Below are 19,747 nucleotides of genomic sequence, written 5' to 3'. Positions count from 1 at the left end.
GGGCAAGGACTTCATGTCTAAAACACCAAAAGCCATGGCAACAAAAGTCAAAATTGACAAATGGGATCTAATTAAACTAAAGAGCTTCTGCACAGCAAAAAAAAAATTACCATCAGAGTGAACAAGCAACCTACAGAATGGGAGAAAATTTTTGCAATCTACTCATCTGACAAAGGGCTAATATCCAGAACCTACAAAGAACTCAAACAAATTTACAAGAAAAAAACAAACAACCCCATTAGAAAGTGGGCAAAGGATATGAACAGACATTTCTCAAAAGAAGACATTTATGCAGCCAACAGTCACATGAAAAAATGCTCATCATCATTTGCCATCAGAGAAATGCAAATCAAAACCACAATGAGATACCATCTCACACCAGTTAGAATGACAATTATTAAAAAATCAGGAAACAACAGGTGCTACAGAGGATGTGGAGAAATAGGAATACTTTTACACTGTTGGTGGGACTGTAAACTAGTTCAACCATTGTGGGAGACAGTGTGGCGATTCCTCAAGGGTCTAGAACTAGAAATACCATTTGACCCAGCCATCCCATTACTGGATAAATACCCAAAGGATTATAAATCATGCTGCTATAAAGACACATGCACATGTATGTTTATTGTGGCACTATTCACAAGAGCAAAGACTTGGAATCAACCCAAATGTCCATCAGTGACAGACTGGATTAAGAAAATGTGGCACATATACACCATGGAATACTATGCAGCCATAAAAAAGGATGAGTTTGTGTCCTTTGTGGGGATATGGATGCAGCTGGAAACCATCATTCTCAGCAAACTATCGCAAGAACAGAAAACCAAACACCGCACATTCTCACTTACAGGTGAGAATTGAACCATGAGATCACTTGGACACAGGAAGGGGAACATCACACACTGGGGCCTATTGTGGGGACAGGGATGGGGAGAGGGATAGCTTTAGGAGATATACCTAATGTAAATGACAAGTTGATGGGTGCAGCACACCAACATGGCACATGTATACATATGTAACAAACCTGCACATTGTGCACATGTGCCCTAGAACTTAAAGGGTAATAAAAAAAAAAATAAAAGAGGATAAAATGAAATATTTCTCCTATGCAGAGAAACAATTTATTTACAAAGCATTAAATTATAAAACAATTCACAATCTTTGCTCATATGGTATAAAATATGAGTCTCACCATGGTATTTATTATGTAGATATACTCTCTCTTTTCAGCTTCATTTTTATACTTTCAGTGGGCACCCTGAGCTCTAATAATCATATCAATCAATTGGAATTCCCCAATTAGGCAATTAAGCTAAACTTTTTCTGTGTCTTTATGTGTGTGCTGATCACACTGACTCATTTCCCATTCTTTCCACTATTTCAAAAACTTTCTCTCTTCTTCAAAATAGCCTGACTCAATTTTTCTGAAGATTTAAATTTAGCCAAATAACATGGGTTTGGAGTTAGGCAGATCAAAGTTCAAATTCTGCTTCTCCACTTACGACTTCTATAATCTTGAGCAAGTTACTCAGTCACTCTAAGTCTCAGTTTCCCGTTTGTAAAGTGGAGACAATATCCTATGGGGTTTAATGAGATGGAATTTGAAAAGCACCTAATATTATCATAGCTGTTAGTAGTAGTAGTGGTAGTAGTAGTAGTGATAGTCTTAACTTTTGATGAAAGAGTGACCAATGAAGAAATTATCAAACTTTGCTGGTTATTTCACTTTCCTTCTGTAAACTACATACATCTATAAATTGCAGGCACAGATTCTTACATAAAACTTTCAAGCTCTTAAAAAAGCAGCCCTTTCATGAAACTTCAAGGTACTTCCATCTTCAACAGTTCACTTTGCTGTTAAATAACTCTTGAGTTATTTATTTATTTGTTTTTGAGACAGAGCCTCACTCTATTGCCCAGGCTGGAGTGCAATGGTGCAATCTTGGCTCACTGCAACCTCTGCCTCCCGGGTTCAAGTGATTCTCCTGCCCAGCCTCCAGAGTAGCTGAGACTATAGGCACGTGTCATCACACCCAGCTAATTTTTTGTATTTTTAGTATAGTCTGAGTTTCACTATGTGGCCCTGGGGTTTGGCCAGGTTGGTTTCAAATTCCTGGGCTTAAGTTATCTTCGCCTCAGCCTCCCAAAGTGCTGGGATTACAGCTGTAAACCACCAGGTCTTGAGTTGTATTGTCGACTTCTAATTAGTGCAACCTCTAGTTTAATCTCAGGGACTGTTAAATAGCCTGTAAATAGCGCGTAAACAGATTTAGATTCCGAGTGGGAGGGTGAACATAACACTTTTTTAAAATTTCAATTGAATTTTTCTCTAAAACAACTCTGTGACAAAATTAGGAACCATGAACAATGAAATTAATTTTTTTGGCTGCTAGGGTAAAAAGCTTTGGAAAAAACACTAAATATCAGACTCTGAGACATTGTTCTCATGTGAATTATGGCTTTTTGCCCAAAATGTGTCTTCTTCAAGGCAGAAAGGCAATGAAAATTTCTTCTCATTTACTTGATAGGACAGTGGTGGCTAATTGCATCTGGCTGCTTGCCAATCATGTGATTGAAGGGATGTAACATTTCTTTAGGATTTGAAGTCATATGTCTGTCTTTGTTTTTCCTATCCCCCTTTTCTCCACATGATTAGGAATAAATTAGATATATATGCAATGCATTTTAAAGGATTATTTTTCAAGTTACTACTATGTAAGAAAAGAAAATATATTCTTGTATATACTTTCGTGTATATAATTTTTTATGTTTTATCTATTAAAAGAGCTTTTATTCATTGGAAATAGCAAGTTCATAAGGAACAGGATTTATTTTCCAATATTTCACTTTTTTAATTACAAATGCAACTACTACCTGCTCAATGTTAAGGAATTTAGCATGTCAAAAGCAAGCAAGTTGGCATTTATCAGATGCAGGCAAAAACTTGAACCTAGACACCAAAATAATATAACTGACAAAATTTCCATGTCTCCCTAACTTGTTCTTTTTAGTGTTCATTAGATATGAAAAATATCATTTTAAAGCAAAGAACTGACTCATACAAAAAAATAAATTGTACATCAGACTCATTGAATACAATTTTTGCTACAAGGAATTTCGCTTAATCGGTATGCAGTTTTCCCCCTAAATTTCTTCCAGATCTTTCCTCTAATTCTTCTTTGTTGTCATTATGGGCTTCAGTGATTTGTTTGTTTGCCTCAATGAAAAAAACTTATATTCATGTCACATTAATTCATTATTTCATTTGGTATGTATTTTCCAAACTGAGATTAATTTCTTTTACAAACTACAGAAGATGGAGGAATCTGAAAGGGAGAAGAAATAGAAGCTGTGTTGTGTTACTAGCTGAGATTTTTGGCTTAACTTTTGGGAAGCTGAGTTTTCTCATCTTTAAAATAAGGATCATAGATTAGGTGATTTCCAAGGGTTCTCCAGCAGCCATTTTCTAAGTCCATTAATCTAATAGTTCTATTTGTTAATTTAAGCCAACACCACCCTCTCTTTTCTCACATACTCACAAATATCCCTTGGGAGCATTGAGAGTTTTCATTCCTTCTCTTCCCATGATATTGACCCTGTCTTTTAGGCATTTTACATTTGTTTTTCTCATAATTCCAATATCTTCATCCCTTTAGAATACTTGCTCTCTTTTAGCTATTTCTGTGCCAAATACTATTTTCTTTACTGTCTGTTGTCTTAACTCGTTCCTTAAATTTGTTTTGTTTTGTTTTGTTTTGTTTTGTTTGAGACAGAGTCTTGCCCTGTCACCTCGGCTGGAGTGCAATGGCGCGATCTCGGCTCACTGCAACCTCCAATTCCCAGGTTCAAGCAATTCTCCTGCCTCAGCCTCCCAAGTAGCTGGGATTACAGGCCTGTGCCACCATGCCCAGCTAATTTTTTTATCTTTAGTAGAGACGCGGTTTCATCATCTTGGCCAGGCTGGTCTCGACCTCCTGACCTTGTGATCCGCCCCACTCAGCCTCCCAAAGTGCTGAGATTACAGGCGCGAGTCACCGCACCCTGCCCCTTTAAAAAGTTTTTTAAATGTTATTTTAAAAGTATGCTGTACCATTTGATTGGATTTTGATGGAGTGCTTTTAATTAAGTACCCATTTGTGTTCGCATATTGATGCAGTAGACACTAAAGATAATTTATTTATTTTCTACATGCTTTTGTTAAATTTTCCAGTGTTTAATCTCTACAAATATGGATATTGTAAAATTATTCATATTAGTGAGAAATTACATACGAATCCAAGTTGCCAATACTAGAGGAATAATTAAACAAACTATATGATATTAACCTGATGAAATAGTATGCAGCAATTAAAAAGTATGATTTTTGAAAAGTATGAATATGACCATGTTTGTTTTCTTATTAGTTAGGATCTACTAAGTTGTATTGCATAACAACTGGAAATTATCAGTTGCTTAATGCAATAAAAGTAATTTCTTGCTCACATACATTTTTAGGATGAGTCAGGACCACGATTATGGGCTTCTGTTCCACACAGTCACTCAGAAATCCAGGGTTACATAGATTTTATAGCTGCACCATTTGGGCCACGTAATCTCCTTGCCCACTGTACCTGGGAAGAGAGGAACCTGGAGAAGTCAAACCTTCTCTCCTGTACTTTGGCCCAGATGTTACATATTACATCACTTTTGCTGATACCTCTTGGGTCATCACTATTTCTATTCTTACAGTCCAGGAAGAGAAAGAAGACAGCATAGCATGATACCATGAGTATTAATAATATAAGCCACAATTACAGATTAAAAGAATCAAAATATATAACTGTATGTGCATATATATTCTTATAGACATGAATTAGGCAAAATATGAAAGATTATAAGATTTCAGAAAGAGATCTGGAATGTTATTTTGTCTATTTAGAATTTTTATTATTGTTAATGTTATTTATGTGGTATGTAAACAAAAAAATGGCTAAGCTTTTGAGGAAATGAGGCAGTATGTGCACAACAGAAAGAACATGAATTTTAAAGTCAGCTCACTTATAAGTGAAAGCTAAACATTGAGTACACATGGACATAAATATGGGAATAGTAGACACTGCGGGCTACTAGAAGTTGGGGAGTTGAGTTTAAAAAAGCTACTTAGTACTGTGCTCCCTACCTGGGTGACAGGACTTCTACATCAAATCTCAGCATCACGCAGTATTCCCATGTGACGAAACTGCCCAGGTACCCTCTATATCTAAAATAAAAGTTGACCTTAAATAAAGAATTTTGATTCAAATCCTAACATTGTTTCATATTAATTGGGCGAGTTATGCTATAATACAAGTCATTTAACCTTTTTAAATTGAGCTCCTGATTCCTCATCTTTGAAGTGGGGATCAAAATATTTACATTCTAGGGCTCTTGAGAAGATTAAATAAGATAAAGTATGTTTATTTCACTAACACTAATATAGAACTCCCAGCTAGCATTATAACCGTATTAGCAACATGTAACTCATTTACTCTTCATAACCATAATATCCAAGTAAGTAACATAATCCCGATTTTGCACATAAGGAAATCGAGGCACAAAGAACTTGCTTAAAATCACATGGCTAAATAAATGTCAGAACTGGATGTGAACCTAGGCAGTGTGGTTTCAGAACCTTTCTTACTACCACTCTACTGCCTCTTATAAATCTAAGCTTAGTGCCAACTGACAGTATGAATTTAATACTTGGGAACTATTTGTAGCTACAATGCTAACTATAAATTAGTTTTAGTTGTTTCTATCATATGCTAAGTAGAGGAGATCAGGTTAATGATGTGTATTTCTAATAACTGAAGTTCTTCTAAATAGAAAAAATTCCATCACCTCAATTACATACAAATTTAACACAAATAATAAATAATTTTTGGTCTTATGAAGAGAATAAATAATGTAGGAAATTTAAGAAGTTATTAATCAAGAATCCTATGTGTATTTTTACTCATCTTTTTTCTATTCCCTCATGTCCCGTTTCAAATCTGATTTTACTTTTTCCATGTTGAGTATTTTTATTTCCTCTTCTATATCTTTTGAATTTTGAGATATTTTTAGTATTTGTATCAAGAAAGTTGTTTTGCTTAAAATTGCAATGAAATGTAGTGTCATTGTTTTAGTAAATTACATGTATACTAATAATTCTACTACTTTTTAAGTTATATGATAAAACATATCACTAATAAATAATCATTGGGTTTAAAGAACAATCCTGATTAGGGCTGTTACTTTGCTTTTAAAATGAATTAAACACTACAGTTTTCATAACTTATACTCATAACCTGAAATACAGTATTTTTTCCACTACTTGTTTTACTTATCATTGAAGTTTGTCTCCTCATGTTTTATTTATCTCCCTCCTTATATAAAAAAACTTGAAGTTTCTCAATTTATTGAATCAATAAGCCTTTCAAATATTATTTTATTATTTCCACTCTGCTTTGATTTGTTGGTTTTACTTGTATCAGGAAACTTCTTTCCAGCTTCATTTTAAATTATTGACTGTTCAAATCTTATTTACCTGTAAATCATTAAAATAACAGACACTTTTGGCTTATTTCAGTATAAATAATTCACATCATTGACTTTTGTATATGTGGGCCAACTCAGAACTGTCCTAATTAATGATAAGAAGGCTGAACACTGTGTAGTATTCTGATATTGTAGATTATTACAAACTTACAAACAGCAACGTTTTATTAATGATGGAGAAGGTAGAACTTGCTAATTGCATTTTAAAATATATACATCTATCCTCATCCCCTTCTTGCAATTGACACTTATGTCTCCTACAAGTCCATAACATATAAACTTTGTCTGGGATGTACAAGGATACTGATATTTGAGAGCATTACAAACAATATAATCTTAGGTTGAAGCAAAGATAGGTACTTGAATACAAACCAAAATATGACTCTTACTTTCATCTAGAAAACAACTTAATTTAAAATTTCAAGTATTTTTACAAATGAAAAGGATCTAGCAATAATAAACTTGATTTTAAACTCATTTTATTTTATTTAGGTCCATCAATTTATTGGCTCAGCATTTCATCTCCCACCTTAGATATCCCTTCTGGGATCACTTTATTTCTTTTTGAAGCGTATACTTAGAAACTCCTTTAACAAGGGTGTCTTGGTGGGAAATTTTCTCAGTTATTAAGTGTCTTTCCTCAACTTTATTGAAGTATAATTGACAAATAAAAACTGTATATATTCAAAGTGTACAGTGATGATTTGATATACGTTGTATAATGATTACCACGATCAAGTTAATCAACACATCCATCAGCATATATAGTTATGTGTGTGTGTTGTGTGTGGTGCGAACACTTAAGATCTACTGTCTTAGCAAATTTCAAGTAAACAATACAATATTATTAACTGTAGTCACCATGCTGTACATTAAGTCCCCAAAGCTTATTCATCTTATAACTGAAAGTTTGTACCTTTTGACCAATATCTCCCCATTTCCCCATGCTCCTCAGCCCCTGCCAACCAACCTTCTACCTTCTACTTATATGATTTTGACTATTATTTAAGATTCTACATGTAGGTATGATCATATAGTATTTGCTTTTCTGTGTCTGGCTTATTTTGCTTAGCATAATGTTTATCTGTTGATCATTTTTATGTCTTCTTTGGAAAAATGTTTACTCAGGTCCTATGCTCATTTTAAAATTAAGTTAAAAAAATTTTTTTTGCTATTAAGTTGTATTAGTTTCTTATATTTTTTGGATACTAACCCCTTACCCCTTACCACATACATGGTTTGCAGATATTTTTTCCCATCCTATAGGTTGCCTTTTCTTTTTGCTGATTGTTTCCTTTGCTGTGCAGATTAAATGTCTTTCTTGAATGATAGCTTAGCTAGGCATATACTTCTAGAGTAACAAAAATGTTTTCTAGAGTAACAAAAAAAATACAGATATTATTTTATTGTCTTATTTCTTCTGTTTTGTTATTTTGTCGTTTCTTTGTAGGTGGCTTTTTTCCTGGATGCTTTAAAAATGTCTCATTCTGCTGTTTCAAATAATTCATGTGTGGGCATGAATTTTCTTTCAGCTTTCTTGTTGTGATTCCTGAATCTAAGGATTCATGTCCTCTATCAATTCTGGAAAGTTCTTACCTATTATTTTAAAATAGTACTCCTTCACTCTCCATTCTTACCTTATACAATTTCAATTAGGTATATGTTGGACTTTCTCATATTAACCTCCATCTCTTTAGTTATTTCTCTCGAATTTTTTATATTTTTGTAATTCTATGCTATGTTCTGTGTAATTTCTTTATATCTTTTTCCTGGTTCCCTTATTCTTTTTTTTTTTTTTTTTTTTTGAGACAGAGTCTAGCTCTGTCGCCCAGGCTGGAGGGCAGTGGCGCGATCTCGGCTCACTGCAAACTCTGCCTCCCGGGTTTACGCCATTCTCCTGCCTCAGCCTCCCGAGTAGCTGGGACTACAGGCGCCCGCCTCGTCGCCCGGCTAGTTTTTTGTATTTTTTAGTAGAGACGGGGTTTCACCGTGTAGACCAGGATGGTCTCGATCTCCTGACCTCGTGATCCACCCGTCTCGGCCTCCCAAAGTGCTGGGATTACAGGCTTGAGCCACCGCGCCCGGCCGGTTCCCTTATTCTTATATCATCTTTTCAGTTAACTGTTTTGCCCATCCATGGAATTTGCAATTTTAAGAATTATATACAAATACATATGTACATATAATTTCTCACAGTTCTACTTTTTTACATCAATATTTTCAATCCTGTCCCAGGGTTTGAGAGAAGTTTTCTATCCAGGCATTGAGATTTTAAGGAGAACCAAATCACTAGCTTGGAAGTTTAGCAGCAAATCAGACTTGCTCTGGGTCCTGCTCATGTCTTTCACCCTTTTTCAAATAACTCAGCTCTTGTTTTGATACTTATGACTAAACTATCACTTTTTCCCTTTGTCAGCCCAGCAAAGATTCATTTATCTTTTAAAAATCAGCTCAAATGTCTTTTTCAATGGAGCCTTTACTGACATTATCCGAAAAAACTGACAATCTTTATGATTGAGTGTTGCTTGTTGTATTTCCTTCATAATACCATTGTATTATTGCACTTAACATCAAGTCTGTAATCTCTCTGAGGATGGAACCATGTCCTATTGGCTTCTGTGGCCCCAATAGTACATAAGAATATATCAATGGATAAGTGGATAAAAAGAATGTGGTATATATATAAAATATACATATGTATATATCTATACACACATACCACACGCACACCACATGCACACACACAGAGTCACATTCCTGAGCCAAATAAAAGAAGGAAATCCTGCAATATACAAATAATTTTTTAAAAAAACAAGCATTTATTGAAAACCTACTACATGCCAGGCAAATTCATACATTTTACATGTGTTAATAAGTCACTCAAGACAGAGATTACATAAAATACACCAAGTTGCATAGCTAGAAATTTATTAAAACAAGACTTACATCTAGATGTTATGTGGCTGCACATACAAACTCTTAGTCTCTATACAGCACTGGCTTTCTGATGCCTTCCAGAATGAGAGAATCAGCAGCAGAGAGACAGGATATGCTAGAAAGAATGAGGACTTGGGCATCAATCTCAAGGAGTATGTGGCAGATGCTTAGGGAAGGACAGAGCAGGACAAATAAATGAAGGCCTGCAAGACATTTATGAGCAAGTTAACATGAAGAGAGTAAACACAGCATGGACAGGAATATCCTGTCCGTGTTCCAATAAGAAAATCTAGCAGCAGTTAATATCAGGTTCTGGGTACAAAATTGGATTCATAGGCAGAATGGAGGCTCCAGAAGGACCCTCAAGAACAAGTCAGGAATCAAATCTAGAATTAAAAACGAGCAAACCAGGTAGGCAAAAATGCAGGTTTCGCTACCCTTTAAAATACTTTTGACTAATTAAAACTTTTCTCAACTTCTCAGATACCTTTTATCCTTTAATTAGTAGATGTTAGGCCCACTAGGAGAAACAGTATTCCTTAGGTCACAGCAACAGTCAGAAGTATAACACTATATGTTGTGATGAACTTAATCCTGAACCGGAAGGAGCTCCAGCATTGGAGGACTTTCACCTCTGAAACTTTGAACCCTGAACCTGACCCTGGGCTATTTCATTTCAACAGACCAGAGCCTCCCTGACCTAACTGTGTGGTCCCTCCACTGGTCTTTCCATTTTGGATTGGTGGAGTTTTCCAAGTAAATGAAACACTCTTCTTACATTAGAGGATTTCACCCTCCAATTCTTATTCTCAGTTCTATTTTTTCTTGTAGGTATAAAGATGAAACAACACATTCGCTTTGCATAAATAAATGAAACCTAATTTGGTTGGTTGGTATTCCAACACCCCAATTTAGAAAGGAACTTAAATGCTTCTTTAATAAAAATACATAAGACAGAGTGATTTATTGGACCACCTTAGAAGAAATATATTTTATATGATTTACTTAATACAGTAGATGAAACAGATTTAACTTGTATTATCATGAGATGGTATAGTCCATGTCATAGAATAAATATGAGTTTAAAAACCTAATTTCAAATAATATTCCAATAAATTTTATGGCACTATAATATATGAGGTAAAATTAAAAGTTAGGCATGACTTATGCTTAGATTTCAGTTCAGTTAGTATTTAAATTCTTTTAACACAGCAATCTCTGAGCTGATATTTGTATATATATTGCCCTATTTAAAGCAGTATGATACAATTAGACCTTAAGCAGTTGAGTCGTTTATATTTGTATTGCATTTTAACTTACATGGTAATGAGCAAAATGGAATGACTTTAGAGTAAATAATGGATGCATATGTTGAATTTTAGCATTGAATCTAAATGTTAATTTTCAATTTTCTTATTTTTGTAATTTAACATAAAAGTAATAAGATGAAAAGAAAACTAAGAAGTTAAGTTCTTGCATCTGTTATTTAATGAAACAGTAGCAAAACATTATTAAATCTGAGTGTGAAAGTAATATGGTACGTGAGATGTTACAAGTTTGGAAAATTCATGTTTTAACATAGTGAAATGAGTAAAATCAACCTTTGTTTTCTATGAAGTATTTTAACGTTAATGAGAATTGCAAAGTTTGAAACCTTTGAAAATAAAAAACACTTAAAAAACTAGCTCTTAGGTCATGTTTATAAAATATATGTGTCCATATATTTTTACTGCTCCTTAAATTAATATTAGAAAATGTTTTATTTATATTAATGAAGATACTCACCCATAGATTGAGAGAGACCATGCATTCCTTGAGTTATGAGAAAACTTCTTTGAAAGTGTTCCATACTTATATTTTATTAGTTATTCTTTTTCACTTCCTTTCACACATCCAGAAGTTTATTGTTATACTCTCTTTTTTATTTCCCTGCCATTTTGTACTCTACCCTTCATTCAGCAGTATTTTTTTGAAAGATGTTTCTTACTCAAAGTCATGTACGTAGATTGCCATCTTAATTACATGTCCATTTCCACACAATTTGAAGCCATGGAGTTTTAGTCATTAAAATAAACATGACACATATGTATAGGTCAGAGTCACAGCAAGAAACAGATGGTCACTCCAAAGGGGTGATAAAGAAAGTTTAATGAAAGAACTATTTATAATGGTGTGGGCAAATAAGAAATAAAAAATACATATAAAGGTGTAGGCAGGATAAAGGGAAATAAACTAGGGTTCATGAAATCTTGGAGATCTGCAACAACAGGAATCTAGTACTACCCCTAGGCCTAAAGGAATGAGGTGTGGGAGCAGTTAATAAAAATTGGCAAGAGCTATAGCTGTGAAGGAGTCATAGGGCAAGAGCTTTGGTCTATGATAGAGGAATGCAGCCATTTCCATACTATGGCCTAACAGGGGCTATGCCTCTCTTCTCCCATGGTCCAACCCTCTGACATGGTCTCCCCTTGGCTGAACTTAACCAGAAGGTGGAAGGCAAGGAATCTGGTGATGTAGTTTATAAAGAAAGAGCATGGGGAAAAGAGTGCTAAGCAGATTTATAAGGGTTAATGGAGAATATATAGTACATCATACTGTCCTAATAGCGAATAAAAAGGCAGAAATGGTGGTTGCTTTTTAAAAATTGATATGATAAATAAAGCAGGGAGATACAACCTTGTGAAGGGGAATTTGGACCATCTGGCAGAATGGCAGATTCATCTAATCTTTTGACATGGCAATCCACTTCTAGGAATCTATCTCAAAAAATAAACTGGCAAAAATATAAAGTGATATATGTACAAAGTTATCTATTGCCAATAATTGTAATAGCAAAAGACTAGTGGCTATTCAAATCCTTGTCAACAGGAGACTGGTTGACTGAATTATGGTGCATCCATACCACGGAGTATTATACAGCTATAAAATGAATAAAAAGGATCTCTACATACTGTAAAATAATTTCCAGGATATATTGTTAAGTAAGAAAAGCAAGGCATGGCCGGGCGTGGTGGCTCAAGCCTGTAATCCCACTTTGGGAGGCCGAGACGGGCGGATCACGAAGTCAGGAGATCGAGACCATCCTGGCTAAGACGGTGAAACCCCGTCTCTACTAAAAAAAAAAAAAAAAAAAAAATACAAAAAACTAGCCGGGCGAGGTGGCGGGCACCTGTAGTCCCAGCTACTTGGGAGGCTGAGGCAGGAGAATGGCGTGAACCCAGGAGGCGGAGCTTGCAGTGAGCTGAGATCCGGCCACTGCACTCCAGCCTGGGCAACAGAGCGAGACTCCGTCTCAAAAAAAAAAGAAAAGAAAAGAAAAGCAAGGCACAAGAAAGTGTTTCTAGCATGCCATCTTTTTTTAAAGAAAGGAGAATATATTAACTTATAAATATAATTGCTTAGATTATCAAGTGGTAATAGTGGAAGGCTAAATAAAAAATCAATGAAAATGGAGATTTATAGGGAGAGGAAAGGAACGGAGTAGAAGGACAGAGTTAGAAGTAGTTGAAGAAAGAATTCAGAACTGAAAATAAACTGCTTTGTCCCCTATTCATTCTAGAATGCAAAGACAATTACTAAAAGACTCACATAATGGATATAAAATATTTGAATTTTACAGCTCCTGGCATTATTATTAGTTTTATTTTGTAAAACTGGAAAAAACATATTTTGTTCAGACCATGGACAAGAGTTATAATAAATCAGAATAATGTATTTTTAACATATTCATAAAGAGATTAATGATATTCACAAACAATTCCAGAAGAAATAATTGATATTTTTATGTGAACATTGTAACAGTGAAATGCAGTGGCCCATATTAGCTGCTCTTCCATTAGGGAATGCACTGGTTCGGATGTGAAATTTGAGCTAGCAACCTTTTTTTTGCTATTGCTCTCTAATATTTGCTTAGTAAAATGTAACAACAAAAAATTCTTCTCTTCCTAAATTAGCACAACTGACATTTCTAAAATGGGAAAATATTAACTTGAAAAGTAATGTATTATAGTTTGTTCATTTGATTAGAAGCCTGTGTAAATGGACTTAAGGTGTAATTTCTGTCAGATTAGTTACTGTTACTCTGTTCCAGGGCAACAGTCTTTACCAGTGCTTTTCAACTTGCAGGTAAAAATCTATTAATAAGTCTTGAAAAAAATTTAATGGATAGTGATGAATATTTTTAAATGAAGTAGAATACCACAGAGTAGAAAATATCAGGGTGCATTGTTAAGAGTAAGTATTGGTTTGTGAAATTTTTGTTTTGTTTACACATATATAAATATGTGACTATGTTGAGATATAAAATGTATTTCTCACCATGGGTCATGTCCAAAAAAATTTTAAAACACTGTCCTATACCACTTACTGGAATTGATTATCTTATAAATGTTTACCCAGTGGGGCTGGGCGTGGTGGCTCACGTCTGTAATCTTAGCATTTGGAGGCTGAGGTAGGCGGATCACCTGAGGTCAGGAGTTCAAGACCAGGCTGGCCAATGTGGCGAAACCCCATTTCTACTAAAAATGGAAAAATTAGCCAGGCGTGGTGGCGCATGCCTCTAAGCCCAGTTACTCGGGAGGCTGAGGCAGGAGAATTGGTTGAACCCAGGAGCCCAGGAGGCAGAGGTTGCAGTGAGCTGAGATCATGCCACTGCACTCCAGCCTGAGTGACAGAGCAAGACTCAAAAAAAAAAAAAAGTTTACCTGATGGTATACCAAGGGTAGATTATACTAAGGGACAATGCAAAATGCAATATGTTTATGTGTTTTCTTCCTTACACAGTGCTAAAATTTGCTCCTAAATGAGCAAATACATATGGAAATTAGGATGCATTAATGTGTTTGATGTTCAATAAATCTAGATAGTAACTCGGTACAAAATGAAATAAAAACTTATCTTACTATGTGTTTGGGGTAACCAAAAGGCTGACACCCAGTGCTGTATGTCCCTCTGCATTCCCTTCATCATGTCCCATGTTTACTTGCTCTTGGTAACAAGGAGGAAGGGAAGTGCTCTATTAAAAAGTTTTGAACAATATGGAAATGATCTTTCAAACTGTAACAAAAGTAGAGGATTTTTAGTACATGTATTAGTGTTAATTTGTATCTTGGGATTTTTTTTGCCTAAAAGAGTATACATTTGATTTTTCTGTGAAGCATCCAGCAAGTATTTAAAGGGGGTACTTCATATGAAGCTTCAAAATGAGACATGTACGTTGAATTACATTCATATTCTAGCTTCTCGTATTTTTCTTTCAAATAAATGTTACAATTAAGTCATCTTTCCTTGTAACTTGTACAGGAATTAAATAATCAACTATTTCGTATTTAGATTCTACTTCTACTTCTGCTGTAAATTTTCACTCTCAGTATCTTTCCAACTATTTAATGGAATTGTCTTTTGGTTGAGGATAGCATAGGTGCCTTATATAAATAAAGAGAAAAATCATTCATATAAGTTAAAAATTGATTCAGGTTCTTGAAATAAAAATTAAATGTTTCACTGCTTAGGGGAAAACATCTTCTGGCCTTTTACACAAAGGTTTCCATTTTGCAGTTGTTTTTAAGAGACTGCCATCGTAAGATACAGTGAAATAGTGCTTGTTTTGACCTTTGAATATGGATAGATGACTTAGCTTTTGGCATTCTGCCTAACAACACCTCAGAGGGCAGAGATTCATTCTAATGTGACATATGTTTGACTATGTCTTGCAAAAAAAAAATAAATTTGCTTTGTAAATATATCAATAACAGAGTCTTAATAGGCTTCAACTTGTATTTGTCTGGTTCGGGAAAATTATATAAACCCCATTTTTAGTTTTTTTCTATTGTTTTTATTGCTCAAACCAAGTCTTTTTAAAAACCTGCCCAAGAGCAAAGCAATGGCTGTGAATCCTGTTTTATTTTCATTAAAAAATTTTTTTTCCATTCATACATTTCTTTAACTCTGATTGCAAGCACTTAGCCCTGATCTGTCTCAGCATATGTTGTCAGAAAGATACAAGACCACAGGCTAAAAAACATATCTTTCCACTATGTATTTTGCTATGTGTGATGCACAGGAGAGCTGACCTCCCTTATTGAAATGTACCTATAATCCTTTACCTGAAAGTACTGATTTGTAAAACATGGAGGCTAAAATATTTATCAAGATTATGTTGAAGAATTAAGAAGCATATCTATATATATTTTATTTGTGTGTGTGTGTGTGTGTGTGTGTGTGTGTGTGTATTCAGGCTTTTTCACAGACATGAGCATTTTTAAACTTTATTGGTATAAAACATAATGTGTGTTAGTTGTACTTATCCCTACTTCAGACACCTGACTATAACGTCTTGTGTTTTAACACTGCTATTTATGCCATCCTCATAAGTAGTTAGGAAAACACTTAACCATATACCTCACACCTCATTTACCAGTTCAGTATCTAACTCCCTGAACTCCTTTCTAAGACAGTAGTAAACCAATCAGAAAAGCTAAGTAGAAACAGATTGTTAATGTCTAAGAATGGTGGAACTTGCTATACTCTGCTCTTACGGGGGTTTTAATTGTTTTTAATGTGTTATCCAAAGGAAGCAGAAAATATTGTGGTATTTTGCTCTTAGAATTCTTTGCCTTGGTCATCTGAAATTAAAACTGATGGGAATAGTTATCTGTTCTGAGTACCCATAAAAAGGCCCTGATAACGTCAACTAAAATATCATTCTCAAAAAGGATTTGGAATTTGTATTCTTCTCAATGTCTCAGTTTCTTCATTTACTTGCTCTGTTACTGTTGGAAGATGATATCACCTCTCAGTTGCCCCCCAAAACAAGGCCACCTAGTAGAAGGTTCCTCACCTACCATTTTCTTCATTCAGAATATCTCTGAATATATAACAACCCTTCCAATCTTCTTCCCCCCAAACCTCAGAAAAAAAGAGTCCCTATCTTTAATGCTAATAGCTTACTCCTTAGATCAGAGTCATATTCTTTCTTAGCACCTGGGCTAGGGGTAATTTTTATTTACTTCTGTCCTAGCGTCTTAGTTCTCTTCTATATTGACACCTTTCCTTTAGCCTTCAGATATGCAAAGGTCTAACTGACTTGAAAAGAAAACAAATACTCTGATTGTGAAGACTCCCCAATTATAATCTATTTTTCTTTCAATTATTCATTCTTGAACTGAGGAAACAACTACAAGATGTGCTCAGAAACCCACTGGATCCACAGTGAGACAGATTTCAGCCAGAACTTCACTGACTACCTGACATCCATAAGTCCCTACTGTGGCTGGTGCGCCCAAGTGACATTTTCAGTCTGTTTGGAATAGTGTCAGTTCAGAGACAGTGTCCAGTTATTTCCCTCAAAGTCCGATTATTTCCTTTTCCCCAGTGCACAGTCATCCTGGTAAAAGATGGTAGGTCTCTTTGGGGAAGGCTGTGAGAAAGACTATAAATTGTTGGCAGTGTAGCAAGATCCTTTCTCTAGTGGATCTGGCCTCTCCTTCATTCAAGAGGTTCTGGGTCTGTAAATTGACTCAAGTATGGACATTGATTGAGAGACCATGACTCTTCTTATGATTCAAGTTAGACTTGTTTACTGACCTAGAACCTGACCTTTTGTGCTTCTACAGATCATATAAGAATTTAGTAGACTTCCCATCTATTTCACTTCTAGTGACACCTTGATCAACTAACAAATACCATAGGTCTCTGAATCAGACTATTCTGATTACTGTTTTTACTACTGTTTATATGGTAACCACACCGATCTTTAGTGATTATGTGCTGTCTTTTGGCTCCTGTCCTGCCTCGGATCTAATTATCCAACTCTATTTTAGGATTCCAGTTTGATGACAGCAGTTTCCTTGTAATTCCTGACCCACAGAGGAAAAAGACCATAGAGCTCTTCAAGGATGCTAGGGTTCCCATCACAAATTCGTTTCCCATAGTCCTGGTGAAAGATGTGTCTTCTGGACCCTCCTGGTGTGGGCAAGCAGGCCTTGAATTACGTATCTACTCTAACATTTCAGTCTTCCTAAGCCTTTATATACTTTCCTCTACAGTGTAACAAAGCAGTTCTGGAATTTCAACTTCATTTAGTATAGCCCATTTTTTTGGTTCATGTTTTAGCCAACTAACCAAACTGTTGGAGTCCTTTCTAACCCCTTGAGTGATGACATTAAATATAGAATCTCTGCTTAGTGGATCCATATCAATAAAGTCATCCTGAGCCAATGTTATATTCCTTCCATTATTACCTCAACACCCTTAATATCCATTCCCACATATGTTTCCTGTATTTCTGTCTGTATAGATTGGAAACATCTTGCAGTTATTTGGAATGTAGCTCAAGTCCTTGTGGGTCACATTTTGTACCTCACCTTTCAAGGCCCACTGGAACTTAAGTCTAGTCAAAGGTCTAAAAGCAAAGACACGCAGTGAGGGGTAAGCTAATGAGAATCAGCAGTGCTTTGCAAGGCAAGAACTATATCCTCTTGCCCCATTTATTCATGATAGATCACCTCATTAGTTTTGCTTGATTAGATTTTGACTTTTCCATTTTCCTTATATGTTCCCCTCACAAGGTTACCAATGATCATGTAGTCTAAGTTCAACAACTTTGGAAAATAATTTTGCATCATTTTTAAAAATGTCTGTATGTTGTTTGACATTATTGATTCTTCTTTCATTTCTCTTCTCCTTACTCTAATTCTTCATGTGCCCTATTTATAAGAATTCTCCAACATTGAGACATTGAAAATTTTTTTCCTCCCCCTCTCTGTTCTGTCCATACTCTTAAATTAACAGTAATTTATTTCTTTTCTGGATTCCCATGACTCTTGTATTCACTGCTACATATTATGGCACTCTGTCAAAGATTTCTTCCTTAATGGAAGAAAGGCAGGTCCCCAATGTCTGATGCTCTAATGTATTGATGGATAGAAGAAAAAAAAGTTTTTACATTTTAAATTTTTTTTATTTTCTTTTCACCATACTCTGGCTTTCAAAGAAGAAACAAAAACCTTTTATCTACTAGTCATATACCAGAATAGACAGGAATAGATCTTGGAAGCTTCACTCACCTTTAGTCTATCTTTTTATTTCTCCTTTAGTGTTCAGTGTTCACTTTTAAGGTAATTTTTATAGAGGTGTGCACAACCAGATAAAAGTTGGAAATATAATAGTTTACATTTTATTTCTTTCAGAATTTTGTATTTTGTCTATTCCTGCATCAAAATGGATTATACTCAGCCCCCCTTCCATTATTTTTTGAGTACCAAATTAGTGACTGTATTATTTTGAGCATATGTTTAGTACTCAGAAGACATAGCCTCTATCCACTCATTCTAAATTGGTGAAAATATAGGGAGACACTAGAAGGTTTAGTGCACATGATCATAATTTACTGTTTAGTTAGAATAAAATGCGTTATACTGAAGCAAAGTAATTAGAATTGCCTTTTACCTAATAATTGCTACTAATTGCTTTCAAGAGATTAGATCCCCCAACCCCATTTTTAATGACAGTGGAATTATTTTACCCTGCCATAGCATTAATGGTGTTAATACTATTGATTTTCATATTTTCCTTGCATAGTTCAAAATGTCATCTTGTTAACAAGAATTCTTTATCAAGGATAAAATGCATGTTACTAAATAGGTGGGATAACTATTTTTGTTTGTTTGTTTTTCATCTCACTAACAAATGGTGCCAACTGGAATGTTTGACTGCCTCCAATGTTATAAAAAAACAGATGATATTTCTTCAAATATGTGGTCAAATTTATTTTAGTCTTCTTTTTGAGCCAACACTTAATAATCAAATAGACTACTCATGAACAACTAGATTTAAGTGACTGAATTAAACTTTGAAATATCAGATTATATCAAGGTTTGTTTTTTGAAATTAAGATAATATGTGTGTTATCATTTAATCTTCCTTATCCTCATTTAACAGAGAAATGATGAAGAAGCAGTTGTGGATAGAGGTGGAACTCGTTCTATTCTCAAAACACACTTTGAGAAAGAAGATTTAGAAGGTAAGACCTTTTTTCTTGGGATATCTTGGGTATGCTTTCCAAAAGTATTTCAAAGATAAATGTAGTTTGTCACATTGTGAAGAATTGCAAAAGTTGATATCAGAGTAATGGTAGCTTATTGGGGAGGGGTACATCTGATTGTTTTGGTATAGTCTGGAATGTCAGTAGGCAGACCTGAAAACAATGAGAAGCATCGGTTCATCCAACAGACATTTATTGAAGCCCTACTAT

The 19,747-nt window shown here is 34.8% G+C and overlaps 1 protein-coding gene across 3 annotated transcripts in view; it reads left to right on the top strand.

Moving 5' to 3' along the window:
* SLC4A10 (solute carrier family 4 member 10) overlaps positions 1–19,747 on the top strand; it is a 395,086-nt gene that overhangs the window by 140,278 nt on the left and 235,061 nt on the right. For all 3 annotated transcript variants that reach the window (XM_033231304.1, XM_033231305.1, XM_033231303.1), the window contains exon 2: positions 19,435–19,516. In XM_033231304.1, the coding sequence (XP_033087195.1) occupies positions 19,435–19,516 (82 nt within the window). The remainder of the gene's footprint in view (positions 1–19,434; positions 19,517–19,747) is intronic.

Source organism: Trachypithecus francoisi, unplaced genomic scaffold, assembly GCF_009764315.1.
Source record: "Trachypithecus francoisi isolate TF-2019V2 unplaced genomic scaffold, Tfra_2.0 Lachesis_group13, whole genome shotgun sequence".
Lineage (NCBI taxonomy): Eukaryota > Metazoa > Chordata > Mammalia > Primates > Cercopithecidae > Trachypithecus > Trachypithecus francoisi.
Note: the sequence above shows the minus strand (reverse complement) of the source record. Positions and strands in the feature narration are given on the sequence as shown.